Source organism: Prorops nasuta, unplaced genomic scaffold (assembly GCF_024137725.1).
Source record: "Prorops nasuta isolate Cenicafe-Biocafe unplaced genomic scaffold, Cenicafe_Pnas_1.2 PNAS00020, whole genome shotgun sequence".
NCBI lineage: Eukaryota > Metazoa > Arthropoda > Insecta > Hymenoptera > Bethylidae > Prorops > Prorops nasuta.
Window position 1 is genome coordinate 3329432 of NW_027116817.1, and position 24291 is coordinate 3353722.

At 38.2% G+C, this 24291-nt stretch overlaps 4 protein-coding genes across 4 annotated transcripts; all 4 read right to left on the reverse strand.

Moving 5' to 3' along the window:
- Positions 1-1826: 1826 nt before the first annotated feature.
- Positions 1827-5980, reverse strand: LOC136780831 (uncharacterized). The gene is made up of 4 exons (XM_066739375.1): positions 4631-5980; positions 2386-4558; positions 2189-2332; positions 1827-2056 (listed from the first exon to the last, which is right to left on the reverse strand). Exons 1-4 carry the CDS (start codon positions 5978-5980, stop codon positions 1827-1829), a joined length of 3897 nt encoding a protein of 1298 aa, XP_066595472.1.
- A 6-nt stretch (positions 5981-5986) lies between these two features.
- Positions 5987-7246, reverse strand: LOC136780832 (uncharacterized). The gene has a single exon (XM_066739376.1). It carries the CDS (start codon positions 7244-7246, stop codon positions 5987-5989), a length of 1260 nt encoding a protein of 419 aa, XP_066595473.1.
- Positions 7247-13305: 6059 nt separating this feature from the next.
- LOC136780833 (uncharacterized) lies at positions 13306-16281 on the reverse strand. Its single transcript, XM_066739377.1, has 2 exons — positions 14526-16281; positions 13306-14417 (listed from the first exon to the last, which is right to left on the reverse strand). Exons 1-2 carry the CDS (start codon positions 16279-16281, stop codon positions 13306-13308), a joined length of 2868 nt encoding a protein of 955 aa, XP_066595474.1.
- Positions 16282-19485: 3204 nt separating this feature from the next.
- LOC136780834 (uncharacterized) lies at positions 19486-23132 on the reverse strand. Its single transcript, XM_066739378.1, has 4 exons — positions 21881-23132; positions 20967-21829; positions 20666-20717; positions 19486-19529 (listed from the first exon to the last, which is right to left on the reverse strand). The coding sequence occupies exons 1-4, from the start codon at positions 23130-23132 to the stop codon at positions 19486-19488; spliced, it is 2211 nt and encodes a 736-aa protein (XP_066595475.1).
- Between the last annotated feature and the right edge of the window lie 1159 nt (positions 23133-24291).

Below are 24291 nucleotides of genomic sequence, written 5' to 3' on the forward strand. Positions count from 1 at the left end.
CAAGTGTGTTATCCTAGCCCCTTTATATGTACTCCCTGACCCAAAGTGAGTTACCCTAGCCCCTTTATAAGTACTCCCTGACCCTAAGTGGGTTACCCTAGTCCCATATAAGTACTCCCAGACCCCAAGTGAGTTAACCTAATCCCATAGAAGTACTCCCTGACCCCAAGTGAATTACCCTAGCCCCTATTTAAGTACTCCCTGACCCCAAGTGATTTACCCTAGTCCCATAAAAGTACTCCCTGGCCCCAAGTGAGTTACAATAGCACCTTTATAAGTACCCCCTGACTCCAAATGAGTTAACCTAGCCCTTTAATAAGTACACCCTGGCCCCAAGTGAGTTACCCTAATCCCTTTATATGTACTCTCTGACCGCAAGTGAGTTACCCTAGTCCTATATAAGTACCTCTTGACCCAAAGTGAGTTACTCCAGCCCCTTTATAAGTACTCCCTGACCCCAAGTGAGTTATCGTAGCCCCATTATATGTACTCTCTGACCGCAAGTGAGTTACCATAGTTCCATAAAAGTACTCCCTGACCCCAAGTGAGTTAACATAGCCCCTTTATAAGTACTCCCTGACCCCAAGTGAGTTACCATAGTCCCTTTATAAATACTCCCTGAGCCCAAGTGAGTTATCCTAGCCCCTTTATATGTACTCTCTGACCGCAAGTGAGTTACCCTAGTCCCATATAAGTACTCATTGACCCCAAGTGAGTTAACATAGCCCCTTTATAAGTACTCCCTGACCCAAAGTGAGTTACCCTAGCCCATTTATAAGTACTCCCTGACCCTAAGTGGGTTACCCTAGTCCCATATAAGTACTCCCAGACCCCAAGTGAGTTAACCTAATCACAGAGAAGTACTCCCTGACACCAAGTGAATTACCCTAGCCCCTATATAAGTACTCCCTGACCCCAAGTGAGTTACCCTAGTCCCTTTATATGTACACTCTGACCGCAAGTGAGTTACCCTAGTCCTATAGAAGTACTCCCTGACACCAAGTGAGTTACCATATCACCTTTATAAGTACTCCATGACCCCAAGTGAGTTACCATAGCCCCTTTATAAGTACTCCATGACCCCAAGTGAGTTATCCTAGCCCCTTTATATGTACTCCATGACCCTAAGTGAGTTACCCTAGTCCCATATAAGTACTCTGTGACCGCAAGTGAGTTACCCATATCCCATAGAAGTACTCCCTGACCCCAAGTGAGTTACCCTGGTCCCATATAAGTACCTCTTGACCCAAAGTGAGTTACCCCAGCCCCTTTATAAGTACTCCCTTACCCCAAGTGAGTTACCCTAGTCCCATATAAGTACTCTGTGACCGCAAGTGAGTTACCCTTATCCCATAGAAGTACTCTCTGACCCCAAGTGAGTTACCATATCACCTTTATAAGTATTCCATGATCCCAAGTGAGTTATCCTAGCCCCTTTATATGTACTCTCTGACCGCAAGTGAGTTACCATATCACCTTTATAAGTACTCCATGACACCAAGTGAGTTATCCTAGCCCCTTTATATGTACTCTCTGACCGAAAGTGAGTTACTCTAGTCCCATAGAAGTACTCCCTAACCCTAAGTGAATTACCCTAGTTCCATAAAAGTACTCCCTGACCACAAGTGAGTTATTCTAGCACCTTTATATGTACTCTCTGACCGCAAGTGAGTTATCTTAGTCACTGTTTTATTACATATATTTATATGTGTTACAATTGGGGGAACAAAGTTTCTTTCCCAATTTTATTTTCACAAATGACAATTTAAGTTTTATTGCACAAAATAATAATTACACGGTTTAATTATATAATGTATCGATGTTCGCTAGTCAAGAGAAGCGTTGTTTTTAATCGCATTGACGTTCTCTGACTTTACAACGTTAGCCCTCTTCGTTGATCGATCGAGAGCCGAATGCCTCAAATTCGACTTGATCTTATTTCGTCGCTTTTTGGCGGCTTTCGCCAATCGTCGGGTTCGGCGGCTTACGCCAGTAATACGATTGGTGCTCAGAGATGATGTCTTCATCAACCAATCAACATGAAATCTTTCTTCGACTAACGTTAGGTAGAACGTTCATTTGAATATTCGCATACGACAAAACAGGCTCCCCCGGTTGAGACACATTCTCAACTCAAATCAATTCGAGGGTAATGGACAAAGCAAATTTGTGGCTCTCTTCAATTTGCCTGATGTGGTGTGGATGGTCGCTACTCTTGCAATCCCATCTTCTCCTGGATGTAATTGTTCGATGCGGCCAAGTGACCATTGAAAACATGGTTGTTGTTTGTCCTTTATCAAAACCACGGCGCCGATCTTCAATTCAGGACCATCTTTTGACCACTTTTGTCTTACTTGTAACTGATTTAAATACTCGAGTTTCAACGTGACCAAAAGTCTTGACGCATCTTGATAAGGCGTTGCCATATAGATAGTCGATTGTCAGCGACAGCGGACAAATTTTCTTCGGGTAACGTATTAAGTGGTTTCCCGATTAAATAATGCGAAGGTGTTAACGCTATTAAATCGTTTGGGTCGGATGACAGTGACGTTATTGGTCGCGAATTGAGAACTGCTTCTATTTCTACCATAAACGTATTCAGTTCCTCAAATGTGAACACGGTTGTCCCAACGACTCTTTTGAAATGATGTTTAAATATTCTTACAGTTGCCTCCCATAGACCCCCAAAGTGAGGCGCTAGAGGAGGTATAAAATGCCAGCTGACTTTACGTTCGCATGCAAACTCTTCGACCCTCTCTTTATGGTCAGTAGAATTAATTAACAAATACAATTCTTTAAGTTTATTATTCGCCCCGACGAAATTCGTGCCATTATCTGAGTATATGTTACGCGGTATTCCTCGCCTCGATATGAATCGCCGTAACGCAGCTAAAAAACCTTCGGAAGTTAGATCCGACACTAACTCTAGGTGCACTGCTTTTATGCTCATACATACAAAGACGCAAATGTATACCTTTCTTTGCACCCTATTACGATATATCCGTTCTTTTATATAAAAAGGGCCACAATAATCAATTCCCGTATTTTCAAACGGAATGGCTTCGGTGACTCGGCTAGTCGGTAAGTTCCCCATTTTATATTGTATCGTATTCGGTTCAAACCGGAAACAGTGTGTACAATGACGTATAATTCGGCGAACTTGATTTTTTCCGTCTGTGATCCAGTACCTTTGCCTAATTAACGAGAGGGTAGTCTGTATACCCGTATGATAATTTTTTTCGTGTGTCTCGCGTATGATAGATTCAGTTATAAGATGTGATGATGGTAACAATATTGGGTGTTTTTGTGCGAATGTTAAATTAGATTTGTGTAACCTTCCTCCTACTCTAAGCAAACCTTCATTATCCATGAATAAACTTAATTTTGCGAATTTGCCTTCGCTTAAACTATTATTCCCCTTCAGACGCTTAATCTCCTCACCGAACATTTTTGCTTGCAGATTTCTCATAATCCATTTTTCTGCTTTATTAATCTCGTCATGTTTCAAAACACCCTTAGATCTACTTAATGAACAAAATCGCATACAATACGCTATGATTCTAAAGAGCTTTGAGTGGGATGAATATCTTTCTAATAGATTGAGTTCATTGGAGATGCTAACTAAACACACATTTTTCCTTAATTCAGGAACCTCCGTGAATGTCAAAATCTCTTCTGGCCATTTACTCTCGGACTCCTTTAACCAAGTGGGGCCAGAGAACCATAACTCGTTTTTTGTGAACGCGTGTGGTAATTGCCCTCTCGAAATCACGTCCGCGGGATTATCAATAGAACGAACGTGGTGCCATTCGACCTCGTTGGTTAACTTTGTTATTTTTTTGACACGATTCGAAACATATGGTTTTAGAGAATCGGGGACTGTCTTGATCCATTGTAAGGTTATGGTCGAATCGCACCAAAATATGACTTGGCTAAATTTCATACCTAATGGCTTCTTAATCGCTTGATACAGATTAGCCAACAACAACGCCCCACATAGTTCTAATCGCGGTATCGTGACGGACTTTATAGGTGCTACTCGAGATTTTGAACAAATTAGCGTGACTGTAATGCTACCATTCTTCTTGATATTCCTAACATACATACATGCCCCATATGCGGCGGTACTCGCGTCTGAAAATCCGTGTAATTGTAGATCATCTGGCGATTCGTCTAATATTCTCCTAGTAAACGAACATTCGCTCATGTTGGTTAGTTGTCTATAAAATTTATGCCACTCTGTGTATATTTCTTGTGACACTGATTCGTCCCAACCTACCTTAGATCGCCACACCTTTTGCATAATTATTTTCGCGTATGATATCACTGGACCTATTAATCCTAATGGATCGAAAATCTGCGCAATTTTAGATAATATATCGCGTTTCGTCACCGTACCTTTTTGTTCATATTTATCGGAAGTATAACATATACTATCAGTTTGAGTATCCCAGATTAAACCTAATGTTTTCAGCGATTCGTCTAACTTGATTGTCAATTTAGCGTGTAATTCATCTTCTGGCAATCCAAATAAAACTTCTCTATTATTTGAGGCCCACTGTCAAATTTTAAATTTCCCGTGCTTTAATAGGTCAACAATGTCATCGCGAATATTGCGTAACTCATCCACCGAATCTGCTCCCGTCAACAGGTCATCTACATACAAATGATTTTTCAATATTTCTGCGGCTTTTGGGAATCTTAAAGTCATATCGTTTGCCAACTGATGTACTGTGCGAATCGCCAAGAACGGAGACGACGCTATACCGAACGTTAAAGTATTCAATTGTATCATTTTTATTCGCCCATCGATGCGCCATAAGAATTTTTGGAACTTCCGATCTTCATCCGCGACCAACACTTGACGATACATTTTCTCGATGTCACCTGTTACGACATATTTGTATGTTCGAAATCTAATTAGATGTTCGAATAATTTTTCTTGTATTGTAGGTCCGATCGAAAGAATATCATTTAACGACAGTGAGGTGTTTGTTTTCATCGATGCGTCAAACACTACTCGTAATTTCGTAGTGTTACTTGAATCTTTCAAGACCGCATGGTGCGGCATGTAATAACCGCTTTCCTGATCTTCAATTATCGTAGCATGACCTAAACGTAAATATTCTATTATCACTTGTTCGTATTCGCGTTTAAGATCTGAATTCGCATTCAACTTTCGTTCTAATCCTAAAAAGCGTTTTAAAGCCAACGATCTTGATGATCCTAAATTACCTTTATCTTCGCGAAATGGTAAACGAACGATGTACCGACCTTCGTGATTTCGACTTGTGTTTTTAATAAAATGTTCTTCGCAATAATTATTTTCGGTGGATCGCGATCCGTGTGTTTCGACCTCTTCTGATTCCCAAAATCTAATTATCTTATCTTCTAATGATGTCATATGACATGCCATTTTCGAATTCCGATCTGACGAATGATCTCCTACAATTACCCATCCTAACAATGTTTTTTGCGCATACAAGTCATCTCGTGATAAGCGAATCTGTCCTACTGACAACAAAGACGCGGTGACACCTGCCCCGATTAACAAATCTACGCGTCTCGGAATGTGAAATAACGCATCGGCTAGTTTTATATTCGCAGGTATTCTTATGCTGTGCCTCGGAAATGTTTCAGTCGGGATTAAATCGGATATAGTGGGTATTACTAAGCATGTTATCTCTCTTTTGTAATCATTTGTCTTAGATTGTACCTGGATCTTTAATAACCCACGCGTCACCGTTGTTGTGTTATTCAATGATCCTACTGGTATGGTCATTTTCGACGTTTGTAACTTAATTCGTTGGACCATATCTATTGTGATAAAATTCGCTGTTGAACAAGTGTCCAAAATAGCCCTGGCTTCGATTTGTTGACCTTTCGAATCTCGAATTTTGACAATTGCGCTCATGACTAATTGAGGTGTCAACGCGGGAGTTACCGTCGATAAGCTAACTGTACATGGTTTGGTAACCATTTTTTGTCAGTCGGTTTTTACTTCGTTATTTTCTGGAATTATTTTTGTGGTCTGTTGTTTCATCCATTCATCGACATGTAACAAACTATTGTGTTTCTTGCCGCATTTCTTACAATTCGAAAATTTACAATCTTTCCCTTTGTGGGAACGTAAACAATTGTAGCATAGCCGTTCGTTTCTTATTAATTCTACGCGTTTAACGGTAGGTAATTCTTTGAAAGTTTTGCACACAAACAACGGATGTGTATCTTGTTTACAAGCTATGCATCTTCTCTTGGAAGTATCGGCTACAAACGTTTGATTGTTGGGCGCCGACAATTTACGCTTTTTGTTCGAATGTTCGTGTTTATCTTTCTCGGCTTCGGCGTTGCGTGTTCTTTCACGTTTCGACGCGCAAACCGCCATCTTATACACAAATTCGTATATCTGTTCGACATTGGGATATTCGTCTCGTGATAAAGTCATTTCCCATTTCTCTAATATCGGTTTCGGTAATTTTGACTCGACGATATACACAAGAATCTCGGAACTTATATTCACGCCTAATGCATTCAATGATGCCATATTTTGCTGAATCTCGTCTACTAATTTACTCAAACTATTCGCCGATTCCTTCTCTACTACTGATGCGTTCATTATTAACGATAAGTGACGTGAGATCAAAATTCGCTTTACCTCATATGCTTTTTCTAGCAACTCCCATGCCCTCGTATAATTAAGTCCGTCAATAGATAAAATCTTCAACTTGTTAGCCGCTTCCCCTACTAAAGACGACTTTAGATATTGTAATTTATCTATTTCGGAAAGCTCTGTTCTCGAACCTATCAAGTTGTTGAACGCGTTTTTGAAAGTCAACCAGTTCTCGTATCGACCGCCAAATGTCGGTAATGGGGCTTCGGGTAATTTTATTCTTCTTTTCGGCGGGATCGCTTCGTCTCGTGATTCATTCCGCGTCGCGCCTACTGAAACTGCCGAATCTCCAGATACCGAATCCGCGCTATTCAAAATGTTTTCTATCCTGCCTGCTACTAAATAAAATCTTTCCGTAACGTTCGTTGCCTCTTCTTCATGATTACCTTCTGGATCTAATACAACCAGCTCGTCATTCATTTCTTCGAACGCATGAAATAATGATGTTAATCTGGCGATACGTAACTTCAGCGTGGCGTGATCTAATTTATTCTTGTCTAATAAATTTGTTATGGTGGTCATCTGGGTTTTTAATGACACCCGTTTCTGTATTAATATCTTGACTCTGTCCGCCATCGTTGGGACCCGTTAATTCACTTGAACTGTACTCACCAATTTCCTGTATATTTGCTTTGTTTGCCGTTTCTGTCACTATCACCCTCACAATGTTAAAACGATTGCAATAAAACCTTCACCTCCTACCTCACAGGAGGCACCAATGTTTTATTACATATATTTATATGTGTTACAATTGGGGGAACAAAGTTTCTTTCCCAATTTTATTTTCACAAATGACAATTTAAGTTTTATTGCACAAAATAATAATTACACGGTTTAATTATATAATGTATCGATGTTCGCTAGTCAAGAGAAGCGTTGTTTTTAATCGCATTGACGTTCTCTGACTTTACAACGTTAGCCCTCTTCGTTGATCGATCGAGAGCCGAATGCCTCAAATTCGACTTGATCTTATTTCGTCGCTTTTCGGCGGCTTTCGCCAATCGTCGGGTTCGGCGGCTTACGCCAGTAATACGATTGGTGCTCAGAGATGATGTCTTCATCAACCAATCAACATGAAATCTTTCTTCGACTAACGTTAGGTAGAACGTTCATTTGAATATTCGCATACGACAAAACAGTCACATAAAAGTACTCCCTGACCCCAAGTGAGTTATCCTATCCTCTTTATAAGTACTCCCTGACCCCAAGTGTGTTACCTTAGTCACATAATGTAATCCTTGACCCCAAGTGAGTTATCCTATCCTCTTTATAAGTACTCCCTGACCCCAAGTGTGTTACCTTAGTCACATAATGTACTCCTTGACCCGAAGTGAGTTATCCTAGCCCCTTTATATGTACTCTCTGACTCCAAGTGAGTTACCATAGCCCCTATATAAGTACTCCCTGACCCCAAGTGAGTTATCCTAGCCCCTTTATATGTACTCCCTGACCCAAAGTGAGTTACCCTAGTCCCATATAAGTACTCCCTCACTACAAATGAGTTATTCTAGCCCCTTTATATGTACTCTCTGACCGCGAGTGAGTTACCCTAATCCCATAGAAGTACTCCCTGACCCCAAGTGAATTACCCTAGCCCCTATATAAGTACTCCCTGACCCCAAGTGAGTTACCCTGGTTCCATATAAGTACTCACAGACACCAAGTGAGTTACCCTAGTCCCACATAAGTACCTCTTGACCCAAAGTGAGTTACTCCAGCCCCTTTATAAGTACTCCCTGACCCCAAGTGAGTTATCCTAGCCCCATTATATGTACTCTCTGACCGCAAGTGAGTTACCATAGACCCATAAAAGTACTCCCTGACCCCAAGTGAGTTAACATAGCCCCTTTATAAGTACTCCCTGAGCCCAAGTGAGTTATCCTAGCCCCTTTATATGTACTCTCTGACCGCAAGTGAGTTACCCTAGTCCCATAAATGTACTCCCTGACCCCAAGTGTGTTATCCTAGCCCCTTTATATGTACTCCCTGACCCAAAGTGAGTTACCCTGGTTCCATATAAGTACTCACAGACACCAAGTGAGTTACCCTAGTCCCATATAAGTACCTCTTGACCCGAAGTGAGTTACTCCAGCGCCTTTATAAGTACTCCCTGACCCCAAGTGAGTTACCCTAATCCCTTTATATGTACTCTCTGACCGCAAGTGAGTTACCCTAGTCCCATAAAAGTACTCCCTGGCCCCAAGTGAGTTACCATAGCCCCTTTATAAGTACTCCCTGACCCCAAATGAGTTATCCTAACCCTTTAATAAGTACACCCTGGCCCCAAGTGAGTTACCCTAATCCCTTTATATGTACTCTCTGAACGCAAGTGAGTTACCCTAGTCCCATAGAAGTACTCCCAGACTACAAGTGAATTACGCTTTTCCCTTATAAGTACTCCCTGACCCCAAGTGAGTTACCCTGATCCCATATAAGTACTCACAGACACCAAGTGAGTTACCCTAGTCCCATATAAGTACCTCTTGACCCAAAGTGAGTTACCCCAGCCCCTTTATAAGTACTCCCTGACCCCAAGTGATTTATCCTAGCCCCTTTATATGTACTCTCTGACCGCAAGTGATTTACCATAGTCCCATAAAAGTACTCCCTGACCCCAAGTGAGTTAACATAGACCCTTTATAAGTACTCCCTGACCCCAAGTGAGTTATCCTAGCCGCTTTATATGTACTCCCTGAACCAAAGTGAGTTACCCTAGTCCCATAGAAGTACTACCTGACCCCAAGTGAGTTACTCTAGCCCCTATATAAGTACTCCCTGAGCCCAAGTGAGTTATCCTAGCCCCTTTATATGTACTCTCTGACCGCAAGTGAGTTACCCTAGTCCCATAAAAGTACTCCCTGACCCCAAGTGTGTTATCCTAGCACCTTTATATGTACTCCCTGACCCAAAGTGAGTTACCCTAGCCCCTTTATAAGGACTCCCTGACCCTAAGTGGGTTACCCTAGTCCCATATAAGTACTCCCAGACCCCAAGTGATTTAACCTAATCCCATAGAAGTACTCCCTGACCCCAAGTGAATTACCCTAGCCCCAATATAAGTACTCCCCGACCCCAAATGAGTTATCCTAGCCCCTTTATATTTACTCTCTGACCGCAAGTGAGTTACCATAGCCCCTATATAAGTACTCCCTGACCCCAAGTGAGTTATCCTAGCCCCTCTATAAGTACTCCCTGACCCCAAGTGTGTTACCCTAGTCTCATATAAGTACTCACTGAACCCAAGTGTGTTACTTTAGCCCCTTTATAAGTACTCCCCGACCCCAAATGAGTTATCCTAGCCCCTTTATATTTACTCTCAGACCGCAAGTGAGTTACCCTAGTCCCATGTACGTACTCCCTGACCCTAAGTGAGTTACCCTAGTCCCATATAAGTACTCCCTGACACCAAGTGAGTTACCATAGCCCCTATATAAGTACTCCCTGACCCCAAGTGAGTTATCCTAGCCCCTTTATATGTACTCTCTGTCCGCAAGTGAGTTACCATAGTCCCATAAAAATACTCCCTGACCCCAAGTGTGTTATCCTAGCCCCTTTATATGTACTGCCTGACCGCAAGTGAGTTACTCTAGTCCCATAGAAGTACTCCCTAACCCTAAGTGAATTACCCTAGTTCCATAAAAGTACTCCCTGACCACAAGTGAGTTATTCTAGCCCCTTTATATGTACTCTCTGACCGCAACTGAGTTATCTTAGTCACATAAAAGTACTCCCTGACCCCAAGTGAGTTATCCTATCCTCTTTATAAGTACTCCCTGACCCCAAGTGTGTTACCTAAGTCAAATAATGTAAGCCTTGACCCCAAGTGAGTTATCCCATCCTCTTTATAAGTACTCCCTGACCCCAAGTGTGTTACCTTAGTCACATAATGTACTCCTTGACCCGAAATGAGATATCCTAGCCCCTTTATATGTACTCTCTGACCACAAGTGAGTTACCCAAGTCCCATAAAAGTACTCCCTGACCCCAAGTGAGTTACCCTAGTCCCTTTATATGTACACTCTGACCGCAAGTGCGTTACCCTAGTCACATAGAAGTACTCCCTGACCCCAAGTGAGTTACCATATCACCTTTATAAGTATTCCATGACACCAAGTGAGTTATCCTAGCCCCTTTATATGTACTCTCTGACCGCAAGTGTGTTACCCTAGTCTCATATAAATACTCCCAGAACCCAGGTGAGTTACCCTAGTCCCATAGAAGTACTCTCTCACCCCAAGTGAGTTACCCTAGTCCCTAAATAAGTACTCCCTGACCCCAAGTGAGTTATTCTAGCCCCTTTATATGTACTCTCTGACCGCAAGTGAGTTACCATATCACCTTTATAAGTACTCCATGACCCCAAGTGAGTTATCCTAGCCCCTTTATATGTACTCTCTGACCGCAAGTGAGTTACTCTAGTCCCATAGAAGTACTCCCTAACCCTAAGTGAATTACCCTAGTCCCAAATAAGTACTCCCTGACCACAAGTGAGTTATTCTAGCCCCTTTATATGTACTCTCTGACAGCGAGTGAGTTACCCTAATCCCATAGAAGTACTCCCTGACCCTAAGTGAATTACCCTAGCCCCTATATAAGTATTCCCTGACCCCAAGTGAGTTACCCTAGTCCCATAAAAGTACTCCCTGGCCCAAAGTGAGGTACCCTAGTCCCAAATAAGTACACCCTGGCCCCAAGTGAGTTACCCTAATCCCTTTATATGTACACTCTGTCCGCAAGTGAGTACTCTAGTCCCATAGAAGTACTCCCTAACCCTAAGTGAATTACCCTAGTCCCATATAAGTACTCCCTGAACACAAGTGAGTTATCCTAGCCCCTTTATATGTACTCTCTAAACGCAATTGAGTTATTCTAACCCCTTTATAAGTACTCTCTGACCCCAAGTGTGTTACCCTAGTCCCATGTGAGTACTCCCTGACCCTAAGTGAGTTACCCTAGTCCCATATAAGTACTCCCTGACTCCAAGTGAGTTACCATAGCCCCTATATAAGTACTCCCTGACCCCAAGTGAGTTATCCTAGCCCCTTTATATGTACTCCCTGACCCAAAGTGAGTTACCCTAGTCCCATATAAGTACTCCCTCACCACAAATGAGTTATTCTAGCCCCTTTATATGTACTCTCTGACCGCGAGTGAGTTACCCTAATCCCATAGAAGTACTCCCTGACCCCAAGTGAATTACCCTAGCCCCTATATAAGTAATCCCTGACCCCAAGTGAGTTACCCTGGTTCCATATAAGTACTCACAGACACCAAGTGAGTTACCCTAGTCCCACATAAGTACCTCTTGACCCAAAGTGAGTTACTCCAGCCCCTTTATAAGTACTCCCTGACCCCAAGTGAGTTATCCTAGCCCCATTATATGTACTCTCTGACCGCAAGTGAGTTACCATTGACCCATAAAAGTACTCCCTGACCCCAAGTGAGTTAACATAGCCCCTTTATAAGTACTCCCTGGCTCCAAGTGAGTTACCATAACCCCTTTATAAGTACTCCCTGCCCCCAAATGAATTATCCTAGCCCTTTAATAAGTAAACCCTGGCCCCAAGTGAGTTACCCTAATCCCTTTATATGTTCACTCTGACCGCAAGTGAGTTACCATATCACCTTTATAAGTACTCCCCGACCCCAAATGAGTTATCCTAGCCCCTTTATATTTACTCTCTGTCCGCAAGTGAGTTGTCCTAGCCCCTTTATATGTACTCTCTAAACGCAAGTGAGTTATTCTAACCATTTTATAAGTACTCCCTGACCCCAAGTGTGGTACCCTAGTCTCATATAAGTACTCCCTGAACCCAAGTGTGTTACTTTAGCCCCTTTATAAGTACTCCCCGACCCCAAATGAGTTATCCTATCCCCTTTATATTTACTCTCTGACCGCAAGTGAGTTATCCTAGCCCCTTTATAAGTACTCCCAGACCCCAAGTGAGTTACCCTGGTGTTTATTAGCTCTGTATACGAACTAAAGGAAATCCTTGAAGATGAACTCATTCCTTTACTTCATTGTTTTTTAAATAAATGACACTGATTTGAAGGGAAAAAGCTTATGGCATAAAAAACCTTTGATTTATTTGTTCTTGTCACATTACTCTTTTTAAGGTTCACAAAGTTTATTCAAGGACAATATTGATTACTTTCACAATCACAAATTATTATGATATTTTTCCTTGTTTACTCTGATTATGCCATATGCATATCACCTCCACCTTTCGGTGTGACTACGCCGTATGCGTATCACCTCCACGATTCGTTACGATTACGCCGTGTGTGTAACACCTCCACAATTCGTTGTAACTACGCCGTGTGCGTATCACCTTCACAATTCGTTGTGACTACGCCGTGTGCATATCACCTTCACAATTCGTTAATTTCTCCCTTTTTTTACTATACATCTTACTTCGTCAACGCCTTTCAAGGAAGTAAAAAAGCTGTCTTCAATTGATAGATTTTCTCTTTTTTTTAAAAACAAGAGACTCCGAAAATAATCAATAACTGTTTCCTTGGTAACATTAATAACTTATTTATTACAAGTTTGTTCTAATTTCTAATGTAATCTTAACATACTCCCCCGGTTGAGAGGAAACGATCAACAATATTAATCATTACAATAATAATTCTTATCCTTTAAGTAAAGGACATAAAGTTTTAACATTACCCTTAAATAATCCCTTGGCTGTTTTTACAGTGACAACTCTAACAATTTTATCTTCGCCTGGACATGTTTCTATAATCCGTCCTAACTCCCATTGCATACATGGTTGATTTTTGTCGATTAATACTACGATAGTACCTGACGCTAATTCTTCTCCCGGAAATTTCCATTTATTCCGACGTTGCAATTCGTTTAGATATTCTAATTGCCATTTTTTCCAAAAATCTTGTCGTACTTTGGTGATAAGTTGCCAAGATGTTAAACAATTTTCTGGGACAGAAGTAACGTCAATTTCGGGTAAAGCCGTCAGAGATTTACCAATTAAACAATGAGCTGGTGTAAGCACCATCGGGTCGTTAGGATCTGAAGAAATTGGATATAAAGGACGATAATTAAGTATGGCTTCTATTTCTGTGGAAAATGTGCATAACTCTTCAAAAGTAAACAAATGCACTCCAATAACACGTTTAAAGTGATGCTTGAAAGATTTTACTGCTGCCTCCCAAAGACCTCCAAAATGAGGGGAAAACGGAGGGTTAAAATGCCATATAATTCGATTATTATTACAAAAAGTTCGTAATTTATTTTGGTGTTCGTCAGATTCCAGTAACACGTATACATCACAAAGTTTTCGATTGGCTCCAACAAAATTCGAACCATTGTCGCTGTATATGTGGCCTGGAATTGCTCTCCTACCGATAAATCGTCTTAACGCCCCGATGAATGCTTCAGTAGTTAAATCGCTTAATATTTCGATATGTACTGCCTTAGAGGCCATACAAATAAATACACATCCAGATACCTTAACACGGTTTCGATTTCTAAACTTTTTCTCCTTTACAAAAAATGGACCGAAATAATCTATTCCGGTATGATAAAATGGTGTAGACGTTTCTACTCGTGATTTTGGTAAATTACCCATTTTGTACATAACTGGCTTCGCTCTATGCCTAATGCATCTAATACAATTACGTATAACCTTACGAACTTGATTTCTTCCGTCTAATATCCAAAATCGATATCGTGTAGCGTATAAAATAGATTGTATTCCCGCATGATAATGTTTTTCATGAGTTTCTCTGATAATCAAGTCAGTTATATGATTGCGAGAAGGTAATAAGATTGAAAGTCGTTATGAAAAAGATATATTCGAATTTCTTAGTCTTCCTCCTACACAAAGCAAACCGTCTTCATTAAGAAAAGGATCAAATGTTTCCAATTTCGTCCCTTTTGTCGTTTTATTTTTATTTAATTGCCTTATTTCACAAGAAAAATTTGTAGATTGAACAAGTTTCAAGATTCTTTTCTCTGTTAAATTAATTTCTTCAGTCGACAAATCTCCTCTGAAATTGTTAGATTTCAACAAACGATAGCAATATGCGACTATTCTAATTAAACGTGAATATGATGAAACTCGTGAAAAAATTTCATCCTGTTTTAATTGAGTAATTAAATAAATTGTCTTTTTTAACCCTGGAGGATTTTTAAATTCAATTGGTACAGAAGTAGGCCAAGAATGTTCATTCTTTTGCAGCCAAAGAGGGCCCTTGAACCACAATTTATTTTTTCGGAGTTCGTTAGGAGTTTGCCCTCTAGATAGCCAATCGGCAGGATTGTCATTCGATCTTACATGTCTCCATTCGACAATATTATCTAATTCTTGAATCTTTATTACACGATTCGCTTCGTAAACTTTCAAAATATTCGGAGACTTCTTCAACCAATATAGTACTATAGTTGAATCACACCAAAAAATTATTTTGCTTGGCTGAAATTTAAAAACATTTCTAACTTCCTTAAATAAACTAACAAGTAATACAGCTCCGTTTAACTCCATTTTTGGTATGCTAATCTCCTTCAATGGCGCTATTCTTGATTTTGAACAAAGTAACTGTATCTTTGATTTATTTTCATTATCGTTTGACTTAATGTACAGACAAGCTCCATAACCCAGCTTACTGGCATCACAAAACCCGTGAAGTTCGAAATTAATGGCTTTATCTATGAATAAATATCGTTGAACAGACATGTTGTCCAATGATTTGAGTTGTTCTGCAAATGTTATCCATTTATTAAATAAAGACATATTAAAGGACTCATCCCAGGAAATCTTCAATCTCCAACATTCTTGCATTAATAATTTCGCAGTAAAAACTATAGGACCCATTAAACCTAATGGATCAAATATTTTTGCGATTTCTGATAAAATCATTCTTTTCGTTACTCTTTTCTTTAAGTCTATCGTCTTGACAGTATACAAAAATTGGTCATTCGTTGCATCCCATAATACTCCTAACATTTTTTTTACGGGCGAATCGTCCTTTAAAAATTCGATGTCAGTTATCTTTTCATTGGGAAATTCAACAGCCTGTGGATGATTAGATGACCATTTTCGAATATTGAACCCTCCGAGTTTTAACAATTCGATCAATTCATCTCTCAAACGAATGATTTCATCTACCGAATCTGCTCCTGTTAAAAGATCATCTACGTATAAATCTCTCCTCAATATTTCTGCCGCGACAGGAAATCTATGACCTTCATCATTAGCTAATTGTTTTAATGTTCGAATGGCTAGAAAAGGTGCAGACGAAATTCTAAAGGTTACAGTGTTTAATTCAAATGTTTCAATTTTATTCTGATGCCACCATAATATTCGTTGATAGTGTCTATCTTGAGGATCTACTAAAATTTGTCGGTACATTTTCTCTATGTCCGCCGTAACAATATATTTATGAAGACGAATGCGCAAGATGTGTTCAAACAGCTTGTCTTGTATCGTTGGTCCAGTAAGCAAAACTTCGTTTAACGAAATTCCTTTATCAGATCTACATGAAGCATCGAATACTACTTTCACTTTCGTAGTTAAACTATTTTTTTTAATAACCGCGTGATGAGGTAAATAATAATTATCATTAGTTTCAATCTTTGATAATGACATGTGACCAGTATCAAGAGACACGGTAGTGTCTCGACGGCAAGTACATAAAAGTAGAAAAAGTCATGCCTATACCGCCGTCGAGGCACTACTCTCTTATACAGCTAGTTGAGGCGTCCCAATTTTCAAACCGATTTTTCTCCGTGAATAATCCATTGCCATTATTTAAGTAAAGTTTTTTTTAAAATGGTTTTGAAAAAGCTTTCATTTGCGCCTAAGAACATCAAAATCGGTTCACGCAATCCAGAGATCTCATACTCTGTTAGCTATATATATATCGAAAATAAAATTTTCCTTCATAATCTTCTTCTCCAGCCAGAATGTATGTCTCGGGCTGAAGTTGGTCGCTAAGAAAAATGACGTCATTTTCACAACGCTACCAACATAATATACTCAACGACCAAACTATATGGTTGTGAACTGTCAAATTCGGCGACTATATTGAACTGTGTAAATTGTAATGTGAGGTTATTTTTATTTAATGCAGTGAGATTATTCATCTTGCTGCGATATTGCATCTGTTAATTTCTACAATCACAAATAATTCAATTAACAGTGACTGAAGGATTCGCGAATTAGATAAGTATAACAATATATTTTACAATACGGGATGTAGTATACTTTGTGGTACTTTGTGGTATTTCTTTTTCAGATTAAATTAAGACAGAACATTTTCATATTCTTTGATGAGGATAGAGCTGACTGGATTAAATATGATTAATATTTACAACTCTGTGCCAATGAGAAGCATACTTTCAACATTAATGTGCATCGGTCATTATCAGGAGGATATTAATTGAAAGAAATTGTTAAGGTATTTAATAATCATATGCTAAACTTTCAGATATTGAAATCATAAATCAAATGCATGTTTTGCTTTTTGTTTTCTTTAAAGTGATATTGATTGTAACTATCCGATAGGTTATATCATATATATATGAACAAATATTTCAGATTAAATTATGGCAATGCTTATTTGAAAGATATGAAACATTCCAAAGAATATTCATTTACGTAAAATACAAGTTGACCAGTATTTGGATTTGAACAAATTATACGATAGTAGATGTTTACAAAAGATGGGAAGACAACCAAATATTACAAAAGTTAGGTCAACAAGCAATAAAGAAAATGGAGATGGAGCAAAATCAAATAGTGTTAAGTAACTGAGATGTTTCATGTTCCTTCAAATATTTATTTTATTTGAAGATTAAGATTGTTAAATGATGAATTTGATTTCAGGCTTACTCATAGTGTTATCATTTAGTATTTTACAGTCACTATGCAAGTGTATTATAACAAATAGTAATACTGGTGCTTTGACTTAAATACATTTGATACAATTGAACTAAAAATCCAAGGAGGAAGGTTCGCCCACCTAATGACTGATGGAGTTGAATAAAAAATTGGACTATTCACTCCTGCATTTTCTGAGACTTGAAACAGGCCACGATCAAAGCTTTGAAAGATTGGCAAAGTAAGAAATGGCCAATATTCACAAAAAAGTCATCCATTGCTCAGCCATGAATTAAGGGTGGGAGTCATTGGATGAAATTATGTCAAATTGAGTTAATAACTGCTGATTATTTTCCTCCATTACCTATGCAAGTATTCTAGGCCAGAGGCAGTATACTGGTCATTGGTATGGATCAAAAAATGCACGTTTATTCTCAATGGATAAAATCTCTGACAAACATTAATTGTTTCGACTCCGTTTTGCAGCACCAGTTATCCGACCAGATTGAAAAGTGTTTAGAAATTTGTGAAACGTACATATGAGGACTCTGGCACAGGAAATGTTATAAGGACCACTCACCAATGTAATTCCCATGCGACCTTTGTCAAGAGTTAGCAGCACAAACGGATCAATGAATAGTGCTGAAAAGAAACGGAGTATGCAAAACGACAATGCCAACTTCGACTATATGCTTGATTCTAGCTTATTCGAAGCTTTACGAATTGCTTGTCCAGTCTTGCCCCTGTATCACCCAAGTAGCTGATGGAGTTACTGAAGTTTGGCAAAGTCAGATGTTGGTAAAAAGTCAAGTGTTGACAAACAAATGAAATGATTCATGTTTTTGTTTAAAATATTATTTTCTTTGAATATTGAGATTGTTAAATGATGAATTTGATTTTAGGTTTCCTGGTAGTGTCGTCATTTAGTATTTTATAGTCACTGTACAAGTCTATTACAGAAAATAGTAATACTTGTGCTTTGACTTAAATACATTTGGTGCAATTGAACTAAAAATCCAAGGAGGAATGTTCGCACATATAATGACTGATGGAGTTGAATAAAAAATTGGACTATTCACTCCTGCATTTTCTGAGACTTGAAACAGGCCAAGATGAAAGCTTTGAAAGATTGGCAAAGTAAGAAATGGCCAATATTCACAAAAAAGTCATCCACTGCTCAGCTATGATTTAAGGATGGGATTCATTGGATGAAATTATATAAAGTTGAGTTAATAACTGCTGATTATTTTCCTCCATTACCTATGCAAGTATTCTAGGCCAGAGGCAGTATACTGGTCATTGGTATGGATAAAAAAATGCACGTTTATTCTCAATGAGAAAAATCTCAGACAAAAATTAATTGTTTCGACTCCGTTTTGCACCACCAGTTATCCGATCAGTTTGAAAAGTGTTTAGATATTTGTGAAATGTACATATGAGGACTCTGGCACAGGAAATGTTATAAGGACCACTCATCAATGTAATTTCCATGCGACCTTTGTCAAGAGTTAGCAGCATAAACGGATCAATGAATAGTGCTGAAAAGAAACGGAGTATACAAAACGACAATACCAACTTCGACTATATGCTTGATTCTAGCTTATTCGAAGCTTTACGAATTGCTTGTCCAGTCTTGCCCCTGTATCACCCAAGTAGCTGATGGAGTTACTGAAGTTTGGCAAAGTCAGATGTTAGTAAAAAGTCAAGTGTTGACAAACAAATGAAATGATTCATGTTTTTGTTTAAAATATTATTTTCTTTGAATATTGAGTTTGTTAAATGATGAATTTGATTTTAGGTTTCCTGGTAGTGTCGTCATTTAGTATTTTATAGTCACTGTACAAGTCTATTACAGAAAATAGTAATACTTGTGCTTTGACTTAAATACATTTGGTGCAATTGAACTAAAAATCCAAGGAGGAATGTTCGCACATATAATGACTGATGGAGTTGAATAAAAAATTGGACTATTCACTCCTGCATTTCTTGAGACTTGAAACAGGCCAAGATGAAAGCTTTGAAAGATAGGCAAAGTAAGAAATGGCCAATATTCACAAAAAAGTCATCCATTGCTCAGCCATGAATTAAGGATGGGATTCATTGGATGAAATTATGTCAAATTGAGTTAATAACTGCTGATTATTTTCGTCCATTACCTATCTAAGTATTCTAAGCCAGAGGCAGTATACTGGTCATTGGTATGGATGAAAAAATGCACGTTTATTCTCAATTGAAACTCAGTCCAAAAATTAATGGTTTCCACTCCATTTTGCAGCACCAAAAATCCGACCAGTTTCAACTTTGTATAGAAATTAGCGAAACGAACATTTGAGGACTCTGGCACAGGAAATGTTATAAGGACGACTCGCCAATGTATCTCCTATATCACCTTTGTCAAGAATTAACAGCATAAATGTGATAGTAATTGGTGCTAAAAAGAAACGTGGTATGCAAAACGACATTGTCAGCTTTGAATATATGCTTGATTGTAGCTTATTCAAAGTTTTGCGAATTGCTTGTCCAGTCTAGCCCCAGTATCAACTCAAAAGTTGATGAAACTAGTGAAGTCTGGAAAGGTCAGATGGTGGTAAAAGTCAAATGTTGATAAACAGAAAATGTAAATTAATTAAAACATACATTTTACTTAATTATTTTTATATGTTGAAAGTATGTTTATTGAGTATGAAAAATTTAATCAAACTTTTATTATAGTGAAACTGAAAACATTAAACAAGTAGCCGGGGCATTAATTATGAAGTTCATTTATGCAGAATGCGTTACAAATATCAATAAATTCAATGTGTTGACTGTGATATTTTTTCAATATTAATATATATTATTTTATTAGTTAAGCGCTTCTGTTTCAAAAAATGAGAAGTGTGGAAATTTTCTTTAAATTCTGTAGAAAAATTAAAAGAATTATTTAATTTTTTAAATATTATACTCTTACAAAACGTTATGAAATCCCACAAAAAACAGACTTCGCCTGTAAAAAAAAGACGGCAAGTACATAGGCCATCTCGCATAAATAATATAGTAAAATTATCCAATTAAAAAAAGTAGTGAAATCCAAATATTAGGCAAGTTTATTTTTTCACCTTAGCAAAAGTTAAATTTTTGAAAAAAAGAAAGGAACAAAAAAGTTGCTTGCCGGGCCCGTAATGTCTATGAACAGTGGGAAATGAATCGTGTGTGAGATTCAGCTATAGCGTAGTACAGCAAATTTCATGTTAAAATACAGAGTGAAGTTAGCCGAACCACAGACGATTCTATTTCTTACTGTGCATGGACATTACGGGCCCGGCAAGCAACTTTTTTGTTCCTTTCTTTTTTTCAAAAATTTAACTTTTGCTAAGGTGAAAAAATAAACTTGCCTAATATTTGGATTTCACTACTTTTTTTAATTGGATAATTTTACTATATTATTTATGCGAGATGGCTTATGTACTTGCCGTCTTTTTTTTACAGGCGAAGTCTGTTTTTTGTGGGTCAATGTATTCTTGCATAACCTTTTTGTATTCTTCGGCTAAAATTGGATCGTTCTCAAATCTTCTTAATAAGTTATGAAACCGCCGTAAAGCTATCGAATAAGAATCTCCTAAATTTGGTCTATTTGCCTTAAAGGGTAATCGTACGATGTATCGTCCTTTAGAATTCCGTGTGGTATTTAGTTTGTAATGTACTTCACATTCTCGGTCGTTCAGTAACATCTCGCGCTCCCTTTTGTTTGTTTCAACCTTCAATGGTTTATTTATCTTTGTCAATTGGCATGACGTCTTCCATTCATTGTTCTGGAATGGAATACTGCCTACTACGCACCACCCCAATGAAGTCTTTTGTAAAAACAAATCATCACCGTTTTTTGATAAGTTTAATTGTCCAATAGATAATAATGAAATGGATGCACCTGATCCAATAAGGAGATCTACATTTTTAGGAATATGAAATTGAGGATCAGCTAATTTAAGATTTGTAGGAATTTCAATAGTTTTACGCGAAAAGGCTTCATTGGGAACTAACCCGGTAATCTTGGGAACTGTTAAACACGACAAATTCTTACTAAAATCATTATAAATCGAATAGATCGTTATGTTAGTTAACCCTATCGCCGAAGTACTGATGCCTCCGATTGCATTGATTTCTACATCACAAGGCTCTACCTGAAGATCTAACATTCTATCCATCTTTTCCGTAATGAAATTCGCTGTTGCGCAAGTATCTAATAATGCTCGACATTTGAGAAATTCACCTTCTTTAGCCTTTAATCTTACTGTAACTGTCATCATCAATTGTACGATTAGCATCCTCCGAAATGCTTGAATTGTAAACAGCTTATGTCAATCTTTTTTCCCTTGTACTGACGAACCAACTTTGTGACTTTCAGTCGAAATCATTTTGTTAGGCGTTTGAAATGTATTGTCCCTTAAGTGCAGTGACGTGTGATGAAATCGATTGCATTTTATGCATTTCCTTGAGCGACATCTATCATCATGATAACGTAAACAATTGCGACAAAGGTTGAGTTTTTTTACTCTCTCCACTCTTTGTTCAATTGTTAATGCATTATATACTGGATATCGATGTATGATATGTCCTTCACCTTGGCAAACCGGACAAATGTTACTCGTCGTCATGGTAACTAAGGCTCGTGTTTCTGCGTAATTTTTTCGAACCTTCCCATACATTTGTTCATTATGAGCTAATGACCGCTTAGTTGGCAATCCTATTTTGTTATGTGAATTTTCTTTTTCTAGAGTACATAACCTAAAAGCCGTTTCTGACATGAAATTATATAATTGATCTAACGTTGGAAATTTGTCAAGGGTTAAAGTTTCTTCCCATTTCGATCGGATATTCCTAGGCAATGACCTTTCTAGAATTCTGATTAATAAATGTTCATCAGGATTAACATCTAAAGCTGCGAGCATGTTTTTATGTTGTCTTAAATTATCAACCAGCTTGGACAGTTCTAGACCATTGGCCTGAATTTGTCGCGGCATATCGATAATCGCGTCTAAATGTCTCGATATTAAAATTCGTTTTTTTTCATAGGATTCTGTGATTAATTTCCAAGCTAGTTCATAATTAGAGTCACTTGCGCTATATATGGAGATTTTATTTAATGCATCACCCTTTAACGAAGCCTTTAAATATAAAAATTTTGGTAAATTTGTTATATCTTCTCGAGATTCAATCATTGTTATAAAAGTATTTTTATACGAAATCCAATGCTCAATGTCTCCAGAAAATTTAGGTAGTTCAGCTACAGGTAATTTGATTTGCTTTATAGACTCTACTTGTACCGACGAGGTATGTGAACTACTAGTAGCATCATTAAGTATGGTTGGTACAATTGTCTCAATTTTTGTAGCTAAGTTATAATAACGATCCTGGATCTCAAACATATCATCTAAATGATTATCATCGGGATCTAATATTACCAACTCATCGTGCAAATCTTCGTATGTCTTGAAGTGTTCCGTTAATCGTTGGAATCGCAATCGTAAATTTACACCATCTAACCGGTCGTTGTCAACGGCGTTTAACAATGAAGTTATCAACATTTTTAACGTTGCTCGTTTTTGTGTAATGAATTTCACCCGGTTCGATCGATCCATTTTCGTTACTTATTACGACTTTGTTCGCACTAAATTTAACGTTGCTTCTTACAATTTAACTAATACTATGAACGAAGCCAGTTATTACTCCAAAAATTTCTTACAAACGACCACGTACGCGATTTTTATTCAAATAATTATATGAAATCTTATCTTTAAATTGAACGCTGCTTATTGTTGGATCATCCTGAATTCGACGATGCTGCCAAACGTTCACTCTGTTACTCTGCTCGTCTCGTTGTTCTCCTCCGATTCGTCAGCTTCTGCTTTCTTCGTCGATCTCCTCCAATTCGTCACTTATTTGTCCAAACCTCACAGGAGGCAACAAAATGTTTATTAGCTCTGTATACGAACTAAAGGAAATCCTTCAAGATGAACTTATTCCTGTACTTGATTGTTTTTTAAATAAATGACACTGATTTGAAGGGAAAAAGCCTATGGCATAAAAAACCCTTGATTTATTTGTTCTTGTCACATTACACTTTTTAAGGTTCACAAAGTTTATTCAAGGACAATATTGATTACTTTCACAATCATAAATTATCATGATCTTTTTCCTTGTTTACTCTGATTATGCCATATGCATATCACCTCCACCTTTCGGTGTGACTACGCCGTATGCGTATCACCTCCACAATTCGTTACGATTATGCCGTGTGTGTAACACCTCCACAATTCGTTGTAACTACGCCGTGTGCGTATCACCTTCACAATTCGTTGTGACTACGCCGTGTGCATATCACCTTCACAATTCGTTAATTTCTCCCTTTTTTTACTATACATCTTACTTCGTCAACGCCTTTCAAGGAAGTAAAAAAGCTGTCGTCAATTGAAAGATTTTCTCTTTTTTTTAAAAACAAGAGACTCCGAAAATAATCAATAACTGTTCCCTTGGTAACATTAATAACTTATTTATTACAAGTTTGTTCTAATTTCTACTGTAATCTTAACACCTGGTCCCATATAAGTACTCCCAGAAACCAAGTGAGTTAGCCTAGTCCAATATAAGTATTCCTTGACCCAAAGTGAGTTACCCTAGCCCCTTTATAAGTACTCCCTGACCCCAAGTGATTTACCATATCACCTTTATAAGTACTCCCTGACCCCAAGTGAGTTATCCTAGCCCCTTTATATGTACTCCCTGACCCTAAGTGAGTTA